We start from the raw sequence: 16,275 nt of genomic DNA, 5'->3' as shown, positions 1-16,275 counted from the left end.
AACTATCTGGCTATCTAGGCTGGTTTGTACTTCTATTTCAATCCGTGTACGCTCCTTTAAGATTTAGTTGACAACTGGAGAGGTTCGAGGATAAAGGGACAGTCGAAGCGTCTGGTTATGGATTTGTGGGCAACCCCTTATTCGTCGTCATTCATTAAATAAGTATTATACGCTGTGTTGATTATTTTCAGTTAATGAGGATTCCTACCCTGTAGCGGACGCTTTAGACAAGTTGCTCGAGCGAGAGAGAATTAGAAGAATAATTTTATCCGCGAAAGTCGAATACATCATCGACGGTAGGCTAGGAAATTGTCTATCAATACAATCTTACTTGACAGGCACCTCTATACACGTGGACTTTCAGCTATCTACATCACCTGAACGGGCACAAATTAAATTTGATGACTGAGAAATACGCAAATACATTGCAATATAAATATGCCATCAAAGGGGGTATATCATAGAATGGTAGTAGTAATGTCTACGGATTACCCTATTACCAAGGGTAGCTTCGAGTCCACCTCTTTCATAAATAGAAAAATAGAGTAACACAAGACTCGAAAACGGCTGAATAACCGTGGATTGCATAGCGTCGTGCTCTTGAGATTTTACTAACGATATCTCGCTCTAGCCATCATCATAATGGCTCATCGTCTGGGCCGTCTTCGAGTAGTTAGGAGAAGGAAAGAAAAGGAAACTTGGCCATTGGTTTGGCCGGATATCCATTTGAAAAAAATAAAAAAAAACCCATTCACATGCGGGTAGCCGTGCCACAGAAACAAATATGCAACCCCCTATACCAACCGAACCCTAAACTGTTTGTCCATGCGGTGCCGGTCATAACCAAAGCGTGCGATTCATGATATCTCTCAATGCCCGCTGTTGAGTAACATCTCTAGAACGATCTGCTGACCCGAAACTTCTGGATGCGCCATGCAGATCTTGACCGTGTCGTTTGATTCGGGCCCGTTATCGTCGTTAGGAAATGGGCTTGACCCATTCGCGTTAGATGAGCCCCCCGTTGGACCCCGAACGCCATAGTCCAGAACCCTCACGTCCCTTCCGGCAATGATCTGGCGCAACCGACCATTCTCCGCATTGCGCACCTCGACATAATCCTCATTAAATAGTAACAAGTATTGCCCGTACATTGTGGCACCCCTTGCTTTCTTTTGCTTTCCTGAATATTCCATGATAACGCTACGACTAACATCGCCATACTTGTCTACGTATACAGCGCAGTCCTCGTATGCCAGGAGAAATTCCTGGTCATTCAGGCGGAACATGCCTAGAGGTCGTTGTTCCTTAATGCGGTAAGCAATGTCGGCAATAGCGGGTTGCTTGACATCAGGAATCGACATAGGTATCTTCTTGTCGAGAGTTAAAAGCTCGAAACCCCTAGCCGTTGAGACGGCAATGTACGTGTGGAAAATGTTGAGCGAGTAGCATTCCGTAGGGAAAAAGAACTCATCATAATCTCGGAAACTCTCCGTCACGCCCACGCCAGCCTTTCGGCTTCCACCAAAGAAACGCGATTTCTTTTCCGTCGCCTTTTGGAACACCGGCTCAAGCACTTTGAAGGTGGTATGTAGACTTTCCTTCTTCTTGTAGAACACCAGCATCCGTTCTTTCATACGGGCTGTAGCAAAGAACGATACATCTTTTGCAAGCCTTTGTGGAGACCGACGGTGGCTATCGTTCGCTAGAACGGGAAAATTGGACGGAGGTGATATCACATCGAGAGGGTAAGAAATAAGATTTCTATCGGACAACACGAGAACAACAGAAAATTCCTCAAGGACCGCGATTTGTGTGACTCGGTTGGCTGTAACCGTCTAGGAAGATAGTTAGTAAATGGTATAAGACGCACGCATATATAGATTTTACCTTATTCCAATGCCGTTGATCACTAGCTTCCGACACACACACGCCCGCGTCCGTGCCAACCGCAACCATATTCTTACCGAAGGCAGAGAAACCAGTCGCGCAATTAACTCCTGCTCGAGAAATTGGAGGAGGGCCGCGACCGGATCCGTACGTCTTTTCAACCTCCCGGATGGCTCTATCAAGGGGAGTTCCACGTATATGCACACCGCCAACATATTTGCCGATGGCTGCGATTGGATCGTAGGCAAAAGCACTATCGGCCATCACGCGCAACCGGAATGGTTCGGCGTTTTGAGCGTGTAGTGCCTTAGCATGACGGGTCTTGGCCTCAATAATCCTATCACACCAATCCTGCCGCGTCTGAGCCGACTGAGCGAATAGAGTATATACTTCGTGTCCTAGATGTTTAACACGGAAAGGATAGAGTATCTTTCCTTCAGTATCCCCTGAGCCACCGGGACCTAGCCTGGTAACAGTTCCAGGGCCGATGGAGGAAGTCGTGACTGTATGGTCTAGGCCGGGCCGCTCGGTGCCGTTTGACGTTACTTTATTAAGCTTGGTATCAGAGGCTGAATTTGCTGCTCGGGTCAACGGAGCAGTAATTCCTTTTTGCTTAGAGACTGGGTCGTCTTGGCTGCTTTCGAGAAATAATAAAGGCATAGGGATGGGCTAAAAACATTAACGAATGCTAATTATTCTAAGTGGAGAAATACTCACTTCTTTCGATACATCGTATTTCCTGTCTTGCCTACCATCTTTTGATATGACTAATTTGGCGAGGATCAAGTAATGGTCGAACAGCAAAGCGTGCGTGTCAACCCATCGCATACCCTTCGAACCCATCCTCTGAAGATCGCCCTGAAGGATAAGTTCTAGATGATCTAAGTGGAGATCGGCATGGAAACCCGGTCGAAGAACCAGCATCTGGTCTAACTCGATCATCGTCACCTTCTTCTGCATCTCGTCCACTTTCGCGTCGCATTCAAGGGTCATGGACTTAACTTCTTCAATAGCCCTCTTAAGATTCGACTTTTCCTCGCACTCTTGTACCATATACTTTAATGCCGTCTCTAGGAGGAGGGAGTATCTTTGCAGGCGTGTAATAGGATCTTTTAAGTAGCTGGTCCAATCAAGACGCTGCGACCGAGGGTGCGCCCGGTTCTCTTCGAGAAACTGCTTGAATAGGAAGTTTTTCTCCGCCTCTTTCTTCACTCGATACCGTGCATAAGGAAAGGCGGAAGCATAATCGACATACGCAGTTTTGGCTTTTCGAACCCATTCTCTGAAGATGTCGCTAAAGCCTACTATCCAAGGACCTTGCTCTTTTTGTCGGTACTTCAATTGTGCCAATAGATGATCCATGTTGACCTGCTGGACCGCATCGGCCTTGCCAAAAACATCGCTGACGAATTTCTCAATCTTACTTTCAGCAATAATCCTAGGCTGGAATTGGAGGAGCCGGTCTCGGTATAGAACACGGAGAACATCAAGGCGGTCCATGTATACTTCCTCTGAAGTAACGATTTCGTGGAGAACATTTTGTCGTGAGATCTCCTTCTTCGACTTGCTTTCTGTACCCTCCTTCGTCATATTATAAAACGTCGCCCAGTCAAGTGTTTTAACGCCATTCGACATAAGATCATCTAGGTTGGCCTTCTTAAGCGTCCTGGTACAATGATATGAGTAGCACCGTGTTGGTACTTCATGTCCCGTTATATCATCGTCGTATTCGTGAAGCTTTGGCGCGTAACAACCTGAACCGGTTAACTGCCACAACACGCCGGATATAGAACCAGGCCCGAACTTGAGCCACTCTTCTTCCGGGACAAGGATACCAGCTTCCAACATCGAGTCGGTAACTTGGGTACTTAGAGTCTCGGCGTCTGCGACGTTCATCGTGGGGACCTTCAGGCAGAATAGTCTAACAAGACCGTCTTCAAGCGTCTTCCTCTTTAGGTCGGGTTCGCCCTCAGCCATCTCACGAACCCATTTAGCAATGCCACTCAAAGCCCATGGCTCCGTGCAAGAACGGACATCAACTATTGTAAATTTTTCTGGTTGGAAATTTCGACGCCGACCGCTGGGCAGAGTAATCACGTCGTAATTTATCGATGAAGCTGTCCCTGTTTCATAACCCTCATACGGCAATCCTTGTTGAGCCGCCAACTGTTGTTGCTGTCTCACGTGCCTCAACCGTGCGTTACGCTCCTCGGTGGCATCAGTCTTCGACCGACCCGGTGGCTGGACGTGAGGTGAGGTACTATGACTAGATAACGAGATAGACCTCTCAACTTGAAGCTGCTGCGCATTTTGTCCATATAGAGCATCTGGTCCAGAATATGGAGGTGAGTCTACACTAAGGGAGTATCCGTGTTGATATCCAGCTTTAGTAGGCGACTGAATAGATAACATTGAACTGCTGTCCGAGCTGGCAGGAATTGCCGGGAGAGGACGATTCGATAGGCCAGGATGGTAAAACATGTCTGGATAGTCTTCTTTTATAGGAGACTCACTACCGCTTTGCCTTGAGTGGAGGGAAACGCGCTCTTCTCCTTCATCGAAGCTCAAACGATGAGCAGCGGGTTTCTGTAGGCCACCAGTACCCTCATACTCCACCTCAGCCTGCTCAAAAACCGGATATTTATTGCTCCCATGGCTCCTTTGGGATGTATGGTTGCTGCGGGGAGTCGGCAAAGCTTGCAAATCCCCTGGTGTCGTTTCGGAAGCAGGCGGCGACCCGAGATTGTTGTCATACGTTAGGTTCCCGGCATAACCTCCGCCCATGAGCCCCAAATCCATTCCAGCATAGTCACTATCGCTGCTTGGCTCTTCTTTATGAGTGGGGAGAGTGGGTTGCGTGGATGCTTCCGGCGGATTGAAATAGGATAACGTCCCGCCTACTGAACTAAATCGACGATCATCCTCTTCCGCCTGTTGCAATGCCCAAGCCCCGGCTGCGCCCTCCGGATCGCTTTCATCTCCGTCATAATCTTCATAGGCATATGGGTTGGTTGAGTGATTCCTATTCAACGTCGACGCATTGGAGGAGTATCGGTTTACCCCGGACGGTTCTTCTTGGTTCGTGATCGTGGTGGCAGTTGAATGATAGCTCGCGTTGGACGTTAACCGACGGAGATTCTGTAGATCGCCATCGGCCAAGGCGCCGTTGCGCTGATCAAAAGCTGTGGGACGACCGTGGATTGAACCATTCCTCCTCCCGAGCTCAGCTTCGATGTCCTGCATGATGCTATTTTGCGTGGCGTATTCCTGTGCTATATCAGGAGCATGAGTGCCATTAGATGGATACTGCTCTTCAGCGACATCGTCGACCGGCCGGCTAGGCAATGGCGCGTTAGTCGGATGGCGCGCCAAACCAGTTGATAGTTGCGAATGGACAGGGGGCGAAGGTAGTGGCGATGCTGCTGAATTTGACCTAGATGTACGATTCAAAAATGAATGTGGATCGTTGGCAGAGTAGTTCGGTCCTACAGGTATCTCTGAATGGGTTGGGTACGGCGTCTGGGAAGATGTGGACGAGTCGGATGAGTAAAACGTAGCCTGTGGGCTTGTACCGTCGTTTGGATAGCTCGTAGTGTAACGTCCTTGCGAAGAATCGTAGCCAGTCGTGAGAGTCGAAGCTATTGTGTTTGTAGTAGGTGGGTATGCCGAGCTATAAGGCGTTTGACCGTAGCTTGCAGTGTAAGTGGTTGGTGGAGTGGAAGTGTGTCTCGGTTGGGTGGGAGCAGCATATAGAGGTTGGGATTGGAAGTAGGGCGATTGGTTTAACGGCGGCGAGGCATAAGATTGACCGTTGTTGCTATTATTATTATTAGTATATCCAGCATAGGTCGCTTGGCGCTGAGGTACCGGCGCCCCAGAATATGCGGCGGGATTATACGGAGCAGGTGTGAAGTTATTAGGCGTCGCGCTTGTAGGACTATATGGAGCGGGCGTCGCATTTGGTGGAGCCCATCTGTGTGATGGGTGCGGTAGGTACGGTAGCGAGGTAGAATGAGATCGAGCGAAGGCTTGCGGGTTGTACGTTGATGGCGTAGGTGGTGACTGAGGCTGGTACTGGTGCTGGTATCCCGCCATGGCGACATTTGAATTGCCATAGTTAGGCCTGCTGGGATCGGACGGGCTGGCTAGGAACAACTCATCGCGGCCTGCGAGCCCTGCGACATTCGTATTCAAGGTTGGCTGATAGCTTGGACGAGTTACGGGAGAAGTAAACCCGCCAGAATCGTCGCCGTTGTTGAAGCTTGAGCGTCGGTTCGGATAGTTCAACGGGTCTTGTGAAGACTGATTTGCGACGGGGTACTGTACAGGAGGGATATGGCCATACCGGCGCTGGTCGTTGTCTCGAAATGACATATTGAGTTACGGCAACTAGGTCGTTGCGCAACCGCCGACCGCAGGGTGGAGATATTGGGTATTAACGAATGGACTGATAGAATGTTGTCGCATGGATGGGCATCGGTAAACTAGAACTCTATTGTGTTTGAAATTCGACAATTCGCATCCCCCATAGGTCCTAGTTTCAGAAGAAGCTCACGACAAAGTTGGTCTTCGGGGAATTTAAGAGACACTAGACGATGCAAGTGGAAAGCATTCGGCACGAATGTTTTTACTAAATAAAATTCGATAATCGTCTGGATTAATCTGGCAAGCCGGTTATAGGATAACAGATTGAAGGGTCGGAAAGTTTAATCGTCAAGCCGTTGATGTCGTAAAACCTTTACTACGTAGGTAGGATTAAGGCGTAATAGAAGCCGGAGTTGATGATAAAGCCCGTAGCGGATAAGAAATAGAATTATAATGATATAGGCTAAGCAAAAGTCGTAATGACTAGGAAGGGATTGCAAAGCCAAAAATTGGTCAAAATGACCATGACCATTCTGTGCGCCAATGTAGGGAATGTGAATGAATGTTTGATGGAAGAATATTTGAGTTACCTGAGGGTGGGCTGGGCTGGGCTGAATTGAAGTGTACCTATGGGGGCCGTTCTCCAGCTGTTCGCTTTCTTTTTTTTGAAGGGTCGGTAAGAGCGTGGTCCGGTGGTGGACCCGTGAAAATCAACGGCAACCTTAAAGCTTTGGTCCCCTCCCAGCTCCTAGTGGTCCCCCTCCACAAACAACATTGAGCCCTGCCTTAGACCCGCCTGCCGCAATGAAACCAAGCCACAATTGTACATCTGAATATGGAGGCTTTTAAGAGGGCTGTGCAACACAACCACCACCGAAAAAATATGTAATTTCCATTTCCATTGTTCTGAAATTTGAAATCATCTATGGACTTCTAGTCTATATTCACTGATGAAAGAAGGACTCGAGAAGCTAGGTACTTCGAAAAAGCTTATGGAGCATGCATGTAACTATTAGCCGATAAACAGAGCAAAGGAGTACCTTTCGCATACCCTGTCACAGTGTGTTCCTTTTCTCGGATACTCTCAATCCTTCAGAATTTCAGTCTTGAAAAGCATATGTGCTACTTTAACTCTCTTGTTCGAAAATGGCTTCTATCGAGTCTACATTCCTATTAATAATCTAGTATATATTTATTAGTCGTTCTTATAAATGTACCTAATCTACTTAGATATATCTAACTCGAGGAGCTACGAAGTATGTAGCTGACACTAACTAGTAGTAGGAAACCCCACGATCTATCCACGTGCAATATATGACTTATGATAAGTACACTATATGCGGAATGGAACGAGCGTAGCACTGTGTCGGTCCGTATGTCAACAATTGGCAGCTCATCACTTCAGTCTATTCCTGCCTAAGTTGCGAATGTTTACTTCGTACATAGGTAATAAACCACCCGCTACTTGCAGCTATCAGCCACAGTAGTATTTAATCTAGCTAATTCCGAAGGGTCGGTCAATAATGTGAAACCTGTCTCCCGTGAGGTAAATCATCACAAGTTACTATACGGGCAGCATATAGGGCCTAGCAGCATCACTGCTAGTAATTATTGTGTCAAGTCGGATTCTTAAGTCTTCTATCGAACGCGAAACACCAAGTCAACCAGAGGCAATTATTCCTTCACACGCCAGTTACACTAAGGTCAAACGTACCATTGCAAGATCCGAGCCGACTTAGTACTATGCGGTTAGTTATAACGGGCAGCACTTCCAGTGGTACGCTGCCACGTCTTCCTTGCCATATCGCATCCCTCCGCCGCCAAGATCCTTTTTCATCTTCCCTACAAGTCACGGGAGGGTACTAACCTCCACCGCGTGTGGAGTATATATGTAGGTAGGTTAGGTAGGTATTTGAGATGATAATTCCCATTCTACATACGACTAATCGTTGGAACCGCGTTATCTAGCTATAGGGCTGAAACTGGTGATCTAAATTTATCGAGTCTCCCTAGGTTCTCCTGCCAACCGGAATCAACCGGTGTCCGAGTAGGTATCCCACATAATCTCTTGAATTGGAGAATGCTCTGAAGCTAAAAGGTTGACTTGAACCTTCTCGCTCTTCAAACCTACCGCGGAGTGATACCGTGATACCCTAGTATTAGCGTTACCGTCAATCTCGAAGAAATAGACGTGTAGCTTTGCCTCTGGTATGCATTACAGCCGCGGCGTTGCACCGCAGAGAACTTTCGACAGCAACCAAACATGTCGTCATGCCCCCCAGACATCCTTCGTTTGCTACCACGCGACATAAGCTGCTTATTTATATAGATGGAAAAGCTTGTGATTATTCTCAAGAGTCTAGAACCCCGTACTCAAGTGTCACTACTACATATCGAGGAATTCACACCCCAATTAAACGTTACTCCGTGTGATAAGCCGCAGCGAGGCAGTTTGCAGATGGCGACCTTTTTAAGGTACCCTCGGTCTGGTACCCTCGGTCTAGCGTTTTCCTAGGTTGATCCTAGCCTATTACGCGGCATCCTCGAGTACTTGTAGCTTTACTAATTTCCAGCGACGTGAATCGGGCCATGTAGGTATTACCGTTACAAGTAGTCTGTCGTATGGACTTACGAATGTCAACCTTGCTCTTCTATATTCTATAGTTACGCCTAATAACAAACAAATTTTAGCAAATTCCTAGTACAAACACTTCTCTGCTTCATCCTATTGTAGGATGTCTATGTAAATACCCGTAATGCATAGACCAAATATAAGGAGTCGAGGAGCTCATCCTAAATACATTGGCAAATGAATATTCCACGCTCGAAAATAAGTTGCATGTTGGTATTCGAAAGCATAAGACATTCATACAGGTAGTTATGTACATGACAGGATCATCTACGAGCCTTCGCTCTTCTTTCTAGGTTCATTATCTCTAGACTTGCATCAAAGACAAAACTTCAAACGACGAAAGTCTAGTTACAAACACAATAAGGTAGTGTCTCTCATGTCCCTCACAAAGAATTAAATGAAATCATAACCCGGAATAACTACACATTCAGACTTATTGAGTAGATTCCTATAATGTCTTATCTTAAAATATATACGCCATACTTTCCAACCCAATTCTTTTCGACGAAGTTTCCTGTCCTATCTCATCTTTTGAGCACTCATAAGAAACGTGCCTAGGCCGCTTAAAGGAGAGGAGCCGTCGCTATTTGGCACATATGGCAACGACGTGCGCGACAAAGCATGTCCCCGGTATACGTTAGCGGCCAGCTGGTAGCAATCCAATTGAGATGATATCCATTCGACGATCCAGATGTCCTTAAACAGAAGAGATATGTCAACACCAATGATTTTCTACCTATATCCTTTCATCAGCGAGACGGTAAGGGCTCAGATACTCGGATGAAGAAAACTGTCTGCATACGGAAAATACTTCAATACATACAGCCAATCAAACCCGGTTCCGTCTTCGCTCTGCAGCTGTAGTGCGAGTTGGATAAAGTCCGAATCTAGTGGTAAGGACCGAGCTCTTTGACGAGAAAATGATATCATTTGTAAGCATCACATAGCAAAATATGACGCCAATGACGCGAAGCGGGGCAATCTTTCTATGCAGAGCACGCTGTGAGAAACCCCCCACCTTACCAGTACATAATGTAAGAGCAGTACGAGGTACATACCTAATTTATGTAGCTCTCGAGATAGCGTGCTTTACGCTACTTGAATAGAAGACGGTAAGGTTCTTTTCGTAGTGAAACTGTTTATGTAAGGTCCTGCCCTTGTTAGTATGTACCTCATAGTAAAGTAGTGGTGGATGGAAAGGTAAGGATAGCCGGGTCAGGAGTGGCTTTCCGAGATCCCCTCTCCTCTTCAGTACAAATTAGACCGTGAGAAGCTCCCCCTCTTCTTTTCCCCTCTCCTAAAAATCGACAACCATCATCGCTTGTATTGGAATTCTAGCCTTAAACTACCGAAAACCAAAACAAAAGTAGTCAAAATGGTCAAAGCCGGTACGTGGAAGAGTCTCCGTTATTTAAACTACCATCAATTCCATCATTTCCGGATTCAGGATGGCTGCATGAGCACGATTGCGCGCATTTCGTCAACTAGTAGTCCCTGTCGTACACCAAGGCTGTGATGAATGGACACTTTGTTGGACACAATGGGAAGCCGTCTGCTAAGCTAAACCGAACCATTGGGATCATACGAGTCCTCTTCTACTAGATTTTCCTGCGGAAACCCCTACCGCGTGCCTTTTTAGTTCAGCCCTATACAATGGTCCGAGTCATTGCTGACAAGAATCTACAACTCTAGTCGCTGTCGTCCGTGGTGACTCCAAGGTCACTGGAACCGTCACCTTTGAGCAGGCCTCCGAGTCTGCCCCGACCACCATCTCATGGGACGTTACCGGCCACGACCCCAACGCCAAGCGTGGCTTCCACATCCACACCTTCGGTGACAACACCAACGGTTGCACGTCTGCAGGCCCTCACTGTACGTGATGCCATACTCTTAGAGAAATGGAAGGATTCAGCAGAAAGAAATGACTGATTTTCAATATAGTCAACCCCCACAACAAGACTCATGGCGACCGAACCGACGAGACTCGTCACGTTGGTGACCTGGGCAACGTTGTGACTGACGCTCAAGGTAACGCCAAGGGCTCTATCGAGGACTCGCTTGTTAAGCTGATCGGCCCCGAGAGCATCATTGGCGTAAGTGACATAATATGTATTCTCGACGTTATATTATTGCATATGCTAATTCTGGGTGAAGCGAACTGTCGTGTTCCACGGCGGCACTGATGACCTCGGCAAGGGAGGTAACGAGGAGTCCCTTAAGACTGGTAACGCCGGTCCTCGACCCGCTTGCGGTAAGTTATTCTAATATATGTTATATGTTACTTCTCGTGATTAACAATACAACTAACACAATCCTTGCTAGGTGTTATTGGCATCTCGAACTAAACATGTGCCAAATGGTATGAAACCTAATGACGAAATTCAGTATAGTTGAATGAGTTTGACCGATATATAGTCGATCATAGGTTTTTAAAAAAATACAATCTTTAGCAATTGGAAATGAAATTTTAAGCCATTGACTAAATTTGTCTATGCAACCCCCAACTAGCTGTAGACTTACAACAGTAACTTCGATCACCTTGATTGCGTACATCTATAAATGTAGATCATGTACCTGAGCTACTAAAGTACATGCTGGTGTTTTTTCGTTTGCTACCCTCCATACCCTTGACTGCCATGGCCCATGGCAGATAGCTCGGTACTATTTAGGGAATACCTAATGGACTAGTTGAACCCCTGATCCAAGCTCCTTCAATTCTTCGTGCTCTGCACTATGCCTGCTGCTTCCAATACCTTTTTTTTCCCTACCTCTTTCGTCTATTTTAGTCTTAACAAAACGCATCGAGATTGAATACTAGTACCTAAGTACCCCGCTCATATCTTAAACAAAGGAGGGGCAGATGGGGAAAGACCGACCCCGTCTGCCCCGTTTACATAGTACTAAGGTTAGATCTTTATCCCCCGCCAGCTGCCGCATCATTTCAGCGATCTTCTCGCTTAGGGGAGCCCCCAATACCCCTGGACTTAAGCCTCGACTGGTCCTTCAGCTTTCAACGAGTCAGAACTTGGCTTAAGAGACTTGGCCTTCCCCACAAAATTGATGAAAGTTGTCAAAATCCAAAGCGCACACGACATATGCATTTTGAGCTTAAAGTCAACGCTTTCTGAATGCATTGGCTTCTTCTTACCTAGTCACACTCGACTCCGAATGCTCTAACTCTCTTTACTTAACTTAAACTTCGAGGCATATTTTAACTCTCACACTTGGGTAAGTCTAATGGCGTCCCTTCTTGAAATTCAACTTCCGAATACCTCATCAACACAAACACAAGCTTCCATCCTTACCCCTAACTCTAACATTGCACCTTCAATGCCAATCAAGCGAGGATGGCGGTGTCCATGCCACTTACCGGTACACTCGCTTTGATATCGTATCTAGCCGAGCAGCGTACAATCTTAGATCTTTATGTCCTTTCCCGTTTCACTCCAAGTTATGATAGTTGCCAGCATGCATGAACATGTAACTTCAAACACGTGGTCCACCAAAGTCTTAGTGAGATGCCACTTGTCACGATATTGGGTTACTCTCTTCTTTCCTATAAGTCGTCACTTAGCTTCGTCGACGACTATGGATGTTCGCAGTTCACTATATATGTGTAAATATTCCGGAAAAGACGTTGGCCTTTTGCATCGTACGGAATGTTATACAAACCTGCAACTCCACATGATGATTGGCAATACAACTATGTGGCTTTATAGAGAGCTATAACTGGGAGCTCATAACCCCTTAGTCACTTTAGACCAGGATATGTAATATCATATCATATACACCGTCATGTTTCTTCACCCTTTTTATATCCACGCAACTAGTGTTGTCTCCGAGACCTCTACAACGCACGCTACCAAGCGACTTACCGGTACAAGTATTCAACTATTTACTGACTATTTAGACAGATTGCAGGAATTCCCTGGATTCCTTTCCCTCCCACCCTCATCCTCCATTGACTCAACCGTCTCCTCGCTAGCAAAATGGCGAAACAATTCTTTGCTAACGTGAAATCGGTCCTAAGCGGCGACACTCTAGTGCTAACCAGCCAGAGCAACCCGAATGCGGAGCGCATTTTTTCCTTAGCCTTCGTTACCGGCCCGCATCTCAAGAGAGATGGCGACGAACCCTTCGCCTTCCAGTCCCGGGATTACCTAAGGAAGCTAGTCGTTGGCAAGGTTGTTCAATGCTCCATTCTCTACACCATCCCTACGTCTGGAAGAGAATACGGTGTTGCCCAGCTCAAAGAGGGGACCAAATTGCCGGACGAATTGGTCAAGGCTGGCTGGCTTAAGGTTAGAGAAGATGCAGGCCGTAAAGAAGAGTCTGAAGAAGTTCTGCAACGACTTGAAACTCTTCGTTCCCTAGAAGCAGAAGCCAAGGCCGAGGGAAAGGGGCTTTGGGAAGGCGTTGGCGGAATTATCGAAGTCCAAAACGATATCAACGGCCTTGATATCGATGAATGGAAGGGCAAAAGTATCGACGGAGTTGTCGAACGCGTTCTAAGCGGTGATCGCCTGCTTGTACGCCTAAAGTTGTCCGACAAGAAGCACCTGCAGGTTATGACGCTTGTTGCCGGTATCCGTGCACCCTCTACAGAGAGAGTTAACCAGTCGACTGGCCAGACTCAACCCGCGGAGGAGTTCGGAAGCGAAGCGCGACAATACGTCGAACAAAGACTTCTTCAGCGTGATGTCAAGGTCGAAATAGTTGGTACCAGCCCGCAAGGACAACTCATTGCCTCCATCTTGCACCCTCGTGGTAGTATCGCGGAATTCTTGCTTGCCGATGGACTTGCAAGATGCAATGACTTCCACTCTACCTTACTCGGTCCGAAGATGGCAGCTTTGAGAGCAGCCGAAAAGAAGGCCCAGGCGGCCAAATTACGCCTCCACAAGGACCACGTAGCCAAGGCCGAGGGTGGTAGCTCATCCGATATGATTGTCTCGAAAATCCAAGGAGCGGACGCGATATTTGTTCGTACTAAGAACGGTGCTGAGAAGCGAATCAACCTTAGCAGTGTTCGGGGCCCCAGGGCTAACGAGCCTTCCGAAGCCCCTTTTAGAGACGAGGCAAAGGAATACCTTCGAAAGAAATTGATTGGTAAACACGTAAAAGTATCTATCGACGGACACCGGCCTGCTAGCGACGACTTCGAGGCACGTGATGTAGCTACTGTCACCGAGAAAGGCAAGAATATCAACCTTCAACTAGTTCAAGATGGCTGGTGTTCCGTGATTCGTCACCGTAAGGATGACACCGATAGAGCCCCGAACTACGATGAGTTACTTGCGGCCCAAGAAAAGGCGAAGGAAGAGAAGAAGGGTATGTGGTCTGGAAAGGCATCAAAAGCTAAGACGTACGTCGATGTTTCAGAGTCTGTCCAGAAGGCCAAAATTCAGCTTTCAACTCTTCAACGTCAAAAGAAGGTACCCGCGGTGGTCGATTTCTGCAAAGCTGGCTCAAGGTTCACCATCATCATTCCTCGAGAAGGAGTCAAGCTCACCATGGTGCTCGCTGGCGTTCGTGCTCCTCGAGCACCTCGTTTACCTCAAGAGAAGGGTGAGCCCTTTGGGCAGGAAGCATTAGATCTTGCCAACCGTCGGTGTAACCAGCGTGACTGCGAAATCGATATTCACGACATTGACAAAGTTGGTGGGTTCATTGGCGACCTCTACCTTAACCGCGAGAGTTTTGCCAAGGTATTGGTAGAGGAGGGCCTTGCGTCTGTCCATCAATATTCAGCGGAGAAAGCTGGCAATGTCACTGAGCTTCTAGCTGCCGAGAAGCGTGCAAAGGAAGGCCGTAAAGGCATCTGGCAGGACTGGGATCCGTCACAAGACGAAGATGTTGAAGAAGAGACTACTAACGTAGAAACTTCAAATGACGCTGTGCCCACGGATAAGCAAGCTTCCGATTACCGGGAGATAGTCGTCACCAACATTGATGCAAACGGGAGAATCAAGATTCAGGAAGTTGGAAAGGGAACTTCCGCTCTAGAAATTCTAATGAACGATTTCAAAAAGTTCCACATTGACTCCAAGAACAATAAGCCCCTTGCCAACCCCCCCAAGACCGGCGAACTCGTGGCGGCTAAGTTCACAGCTGATGGTCAATGGTACCGTGCACGAGTGCGGTCGAATGACAGGACTGCTAAGGTTGCCGAAGTCGTCTATATAGATTATGGCAACAGCGAAAAGATCCCCTGGTCTAGCCTCAGAGCACTGGACCAGCCACAGTTCTCGACGCAGAAACTCAAGGCACAAGCTACCGACGCCGCACTCTCGTTCATCCAGCTACCTACTGCCCCAGACTACTTCAATGACGCGCTAAACTACATTGCCGAGGTCACTGATGGACGAAAATTAGTGGCCAGCTTCGACTTCGTGGATCAGAAGGAAGGCTTGAGTTATATCACTCTGTTCGACGAGAAGAAGCCGAGCAGCACCTTTACAGACTCCATTAACAAGGACGTCGTGGCAAACGGTCACGCGCTTGTACCCAAGAAGCTGAAGGCATGGGAGCGCGGACGCGCTTCCGAGGAAGTACTGAAGAAACTACGCGAGGTTGAGTCCCAGGCTAAGGCGGACCGCTTGGGTATGTGGGAGTATGGTGATATTACCGAGGACTAAATAATACCACCTTGCCCCATTTCCGTCTTGGGTTGGGCTGGTTTTCTTTAGTCAGTATCGGGTCTCTTCAGCATATTTGCATGGCATGGGGAAGACAAAAAAAGCTACATCGTAGAATATGAAGCAAAATAGAACGTGTAGTCTATAGCCAAGTAAAAGCATCACACGAGCGTGTAGATAGAAGGTCCTTCAAAATTACGTCCTATGCTTAGGAATAATGAATGCGAATTGTCTTTTAGATACTTTGTTCCTCCTACAAGTATTAGGTCTTGGATTGAGCTGGTTCTATGCTCGCCTAGACATTTAATAGATCCGACGGTTAAGTACTTTTGCTACGCGACATTTTTCGTAATCATTTGCTATTGCTTAGAAATTTTTTGCTTCTTATTTGAGTATTTCTTTATGCATGAGGCATATAGAAAACGGTGAGCGCCGAAAATCGGTCATCTTATAAAGTGAACGGGAAAAAATAATCCCCTTGCCAAGGACCTAGCAGTACATCCGTCAATTTATAAGACAACAGCTTTAAGAAACTGCCCCCATCATTATATAATAAGTGAAGATATACAACGTATTGTTGATTGGGTTGGTATGGAATAACGGCACTGGCAATAAGAGAAAAATTACCATAGAATCAATAAGATAGACAGCACTTGAGGTTAAAGGCTAAAGAGACCTCTAACGTATATGAAGCGCTATTTGTCGTGAAGTCTGTCTTGGCGGAGAGAAGCAAAACGCTGAGGAAGTGGGAAA

The 16,275-nt window shown here is 47.0% G+C and overlaps 3 protein-coding genes across 3 annotated transcripts; 2 read left to right on the top strand and 1 right to left on the bottom strand.

The window, feature by feature from the left end:
* Nucleotides 1–311: 311 nt before the first annotated feature.
* F4817DRAFT_332955 (CNH domain-containing protein) lies at nucleotides 312–6,939 on the bottom strand. Its single transcript, XM_049302714.1, has 3 exons — nucleotides 2,605–6,939; nucleotides 1,888–2,556; nucleotides 312–1,835 (listed from the first exon to the last, which is right to left on the bottom strand). The coding sequence occupies exons 1-3, from the start codon at nucleotides 6,259–6,261 to the stop codon at nucleotides 870–872; spliced, it is 5,292 nt and encodes a 1,763-aa protein (XP_049160537.1). The 5' UTR covers nucleotides 6,262–6,939; the 3' UTR covers nucleotides 312–869.
* Nucleotides 6,940–9,718: 2,779 nt separating this feature from the next.
* Nucleotides 9,719–11,520, top strand: F4817DRAFT_54965 (Cu,Zn superoxide dismutase). The gene is made up of 6 exons (XM_049307628.1): nucleotides 9,719–10,272; nucleotides 10,577–10,756; nucleotides 10,826–10,977; nucleotides 11,039–11,135; nucleotides 11,207–11,243; nucleotides 11,310–11,520. The coding sequence occupies exons 1-5, from the start codon at nucleotides 10,260–10,262 to the stop codon at nucleotides 11,227–11,229; spliced, it is 465 nt and encodes a 154-aa protein (XP_049160536.1). The 5' UTR covers nucleotides 9,719–10,259; the 3' UTR covers nucleotides 11,230–11,243; nucleotides 11,310–11,520.
* A 1,353-nt stretch (nucleotides 11,521–12,873) lies between these two features.
* On the top strand, nucleotides 12,874–15,522 carry F4817DRAFT_314436 (uncharacterized protein; the record flags this gene model as incomplete). Its single annotated transcript, XM_049300400.1, has 1 exon — nucleotides 12,874–15,522. One exon carries the CDS (start codon nucleotides 12,874–12,876, stop codon nucleotides 15,520–15,522), a length of 2,649 nt encoding a protein of 882 aa, XP_049160535.1.
* Nucleotides 15,523–16,275: the final 753 nt, after the last annotated feature.

This window comes from Daldinia loculata (assembly GCF_022478755.1).
Source record: "Daldinia loculata strain CBS 113971 unplaced genomic scaffold F4817scaffold_15, whole genome shotgun sequence".
NCBI lineage: Eukaryota > Fungi > Ascomycota > Sordariomycetes > Xylariales > Hypoxylaceae > Daldinia > Daldinia loculata.
The sequence above is the reverse complement of the archived record's forward strand: the minus strand, read 5'-3'. Positions and strand labels throughout refer to the sequence as shown.

Bases quoted from the DNA above. Each gene is read 5' to 3' on its own strand.
- F4817DRAFT_332955 (XM_049302714.1), bottom strand. From the start codon at position 6,261: ATGTCATTTCGAGACAACGACCAGCGCCGGTATGGCCATATCCCTCCT. The intron at 2,557-2,604 runs GTGAGTATTTCT...TAATGTTTTTAG, and splicing joins AATACGATGTATCGAAAGAA to CCCATCCCTATGCCTTTATT. The intron at 1,836-1,887 runs GTAAAATCTATA...CTATCTTCCTAG, and splicing joins ATCAACGGCATTGGAATAAG to ACGGTTACAGCCAACCGAGT.
- F4817DRAFT_54965 (XM_049307628.1), top strand. The intron at 10,978-11,038 runs GTAAGTGACATA...TTCTGGGTGAAG, and splicing joins GCCCCGAGAGCATCATTGGC to CGAACTGTCGTGTTCCACGG. The intron at 11,136-11,206 runs GTAAGTTATTCT...AATCCTTGCTAG, and splicing joins CGGTCCTCGACCCGCTTGCG to GTGTTATTGGCATCTCGAAC.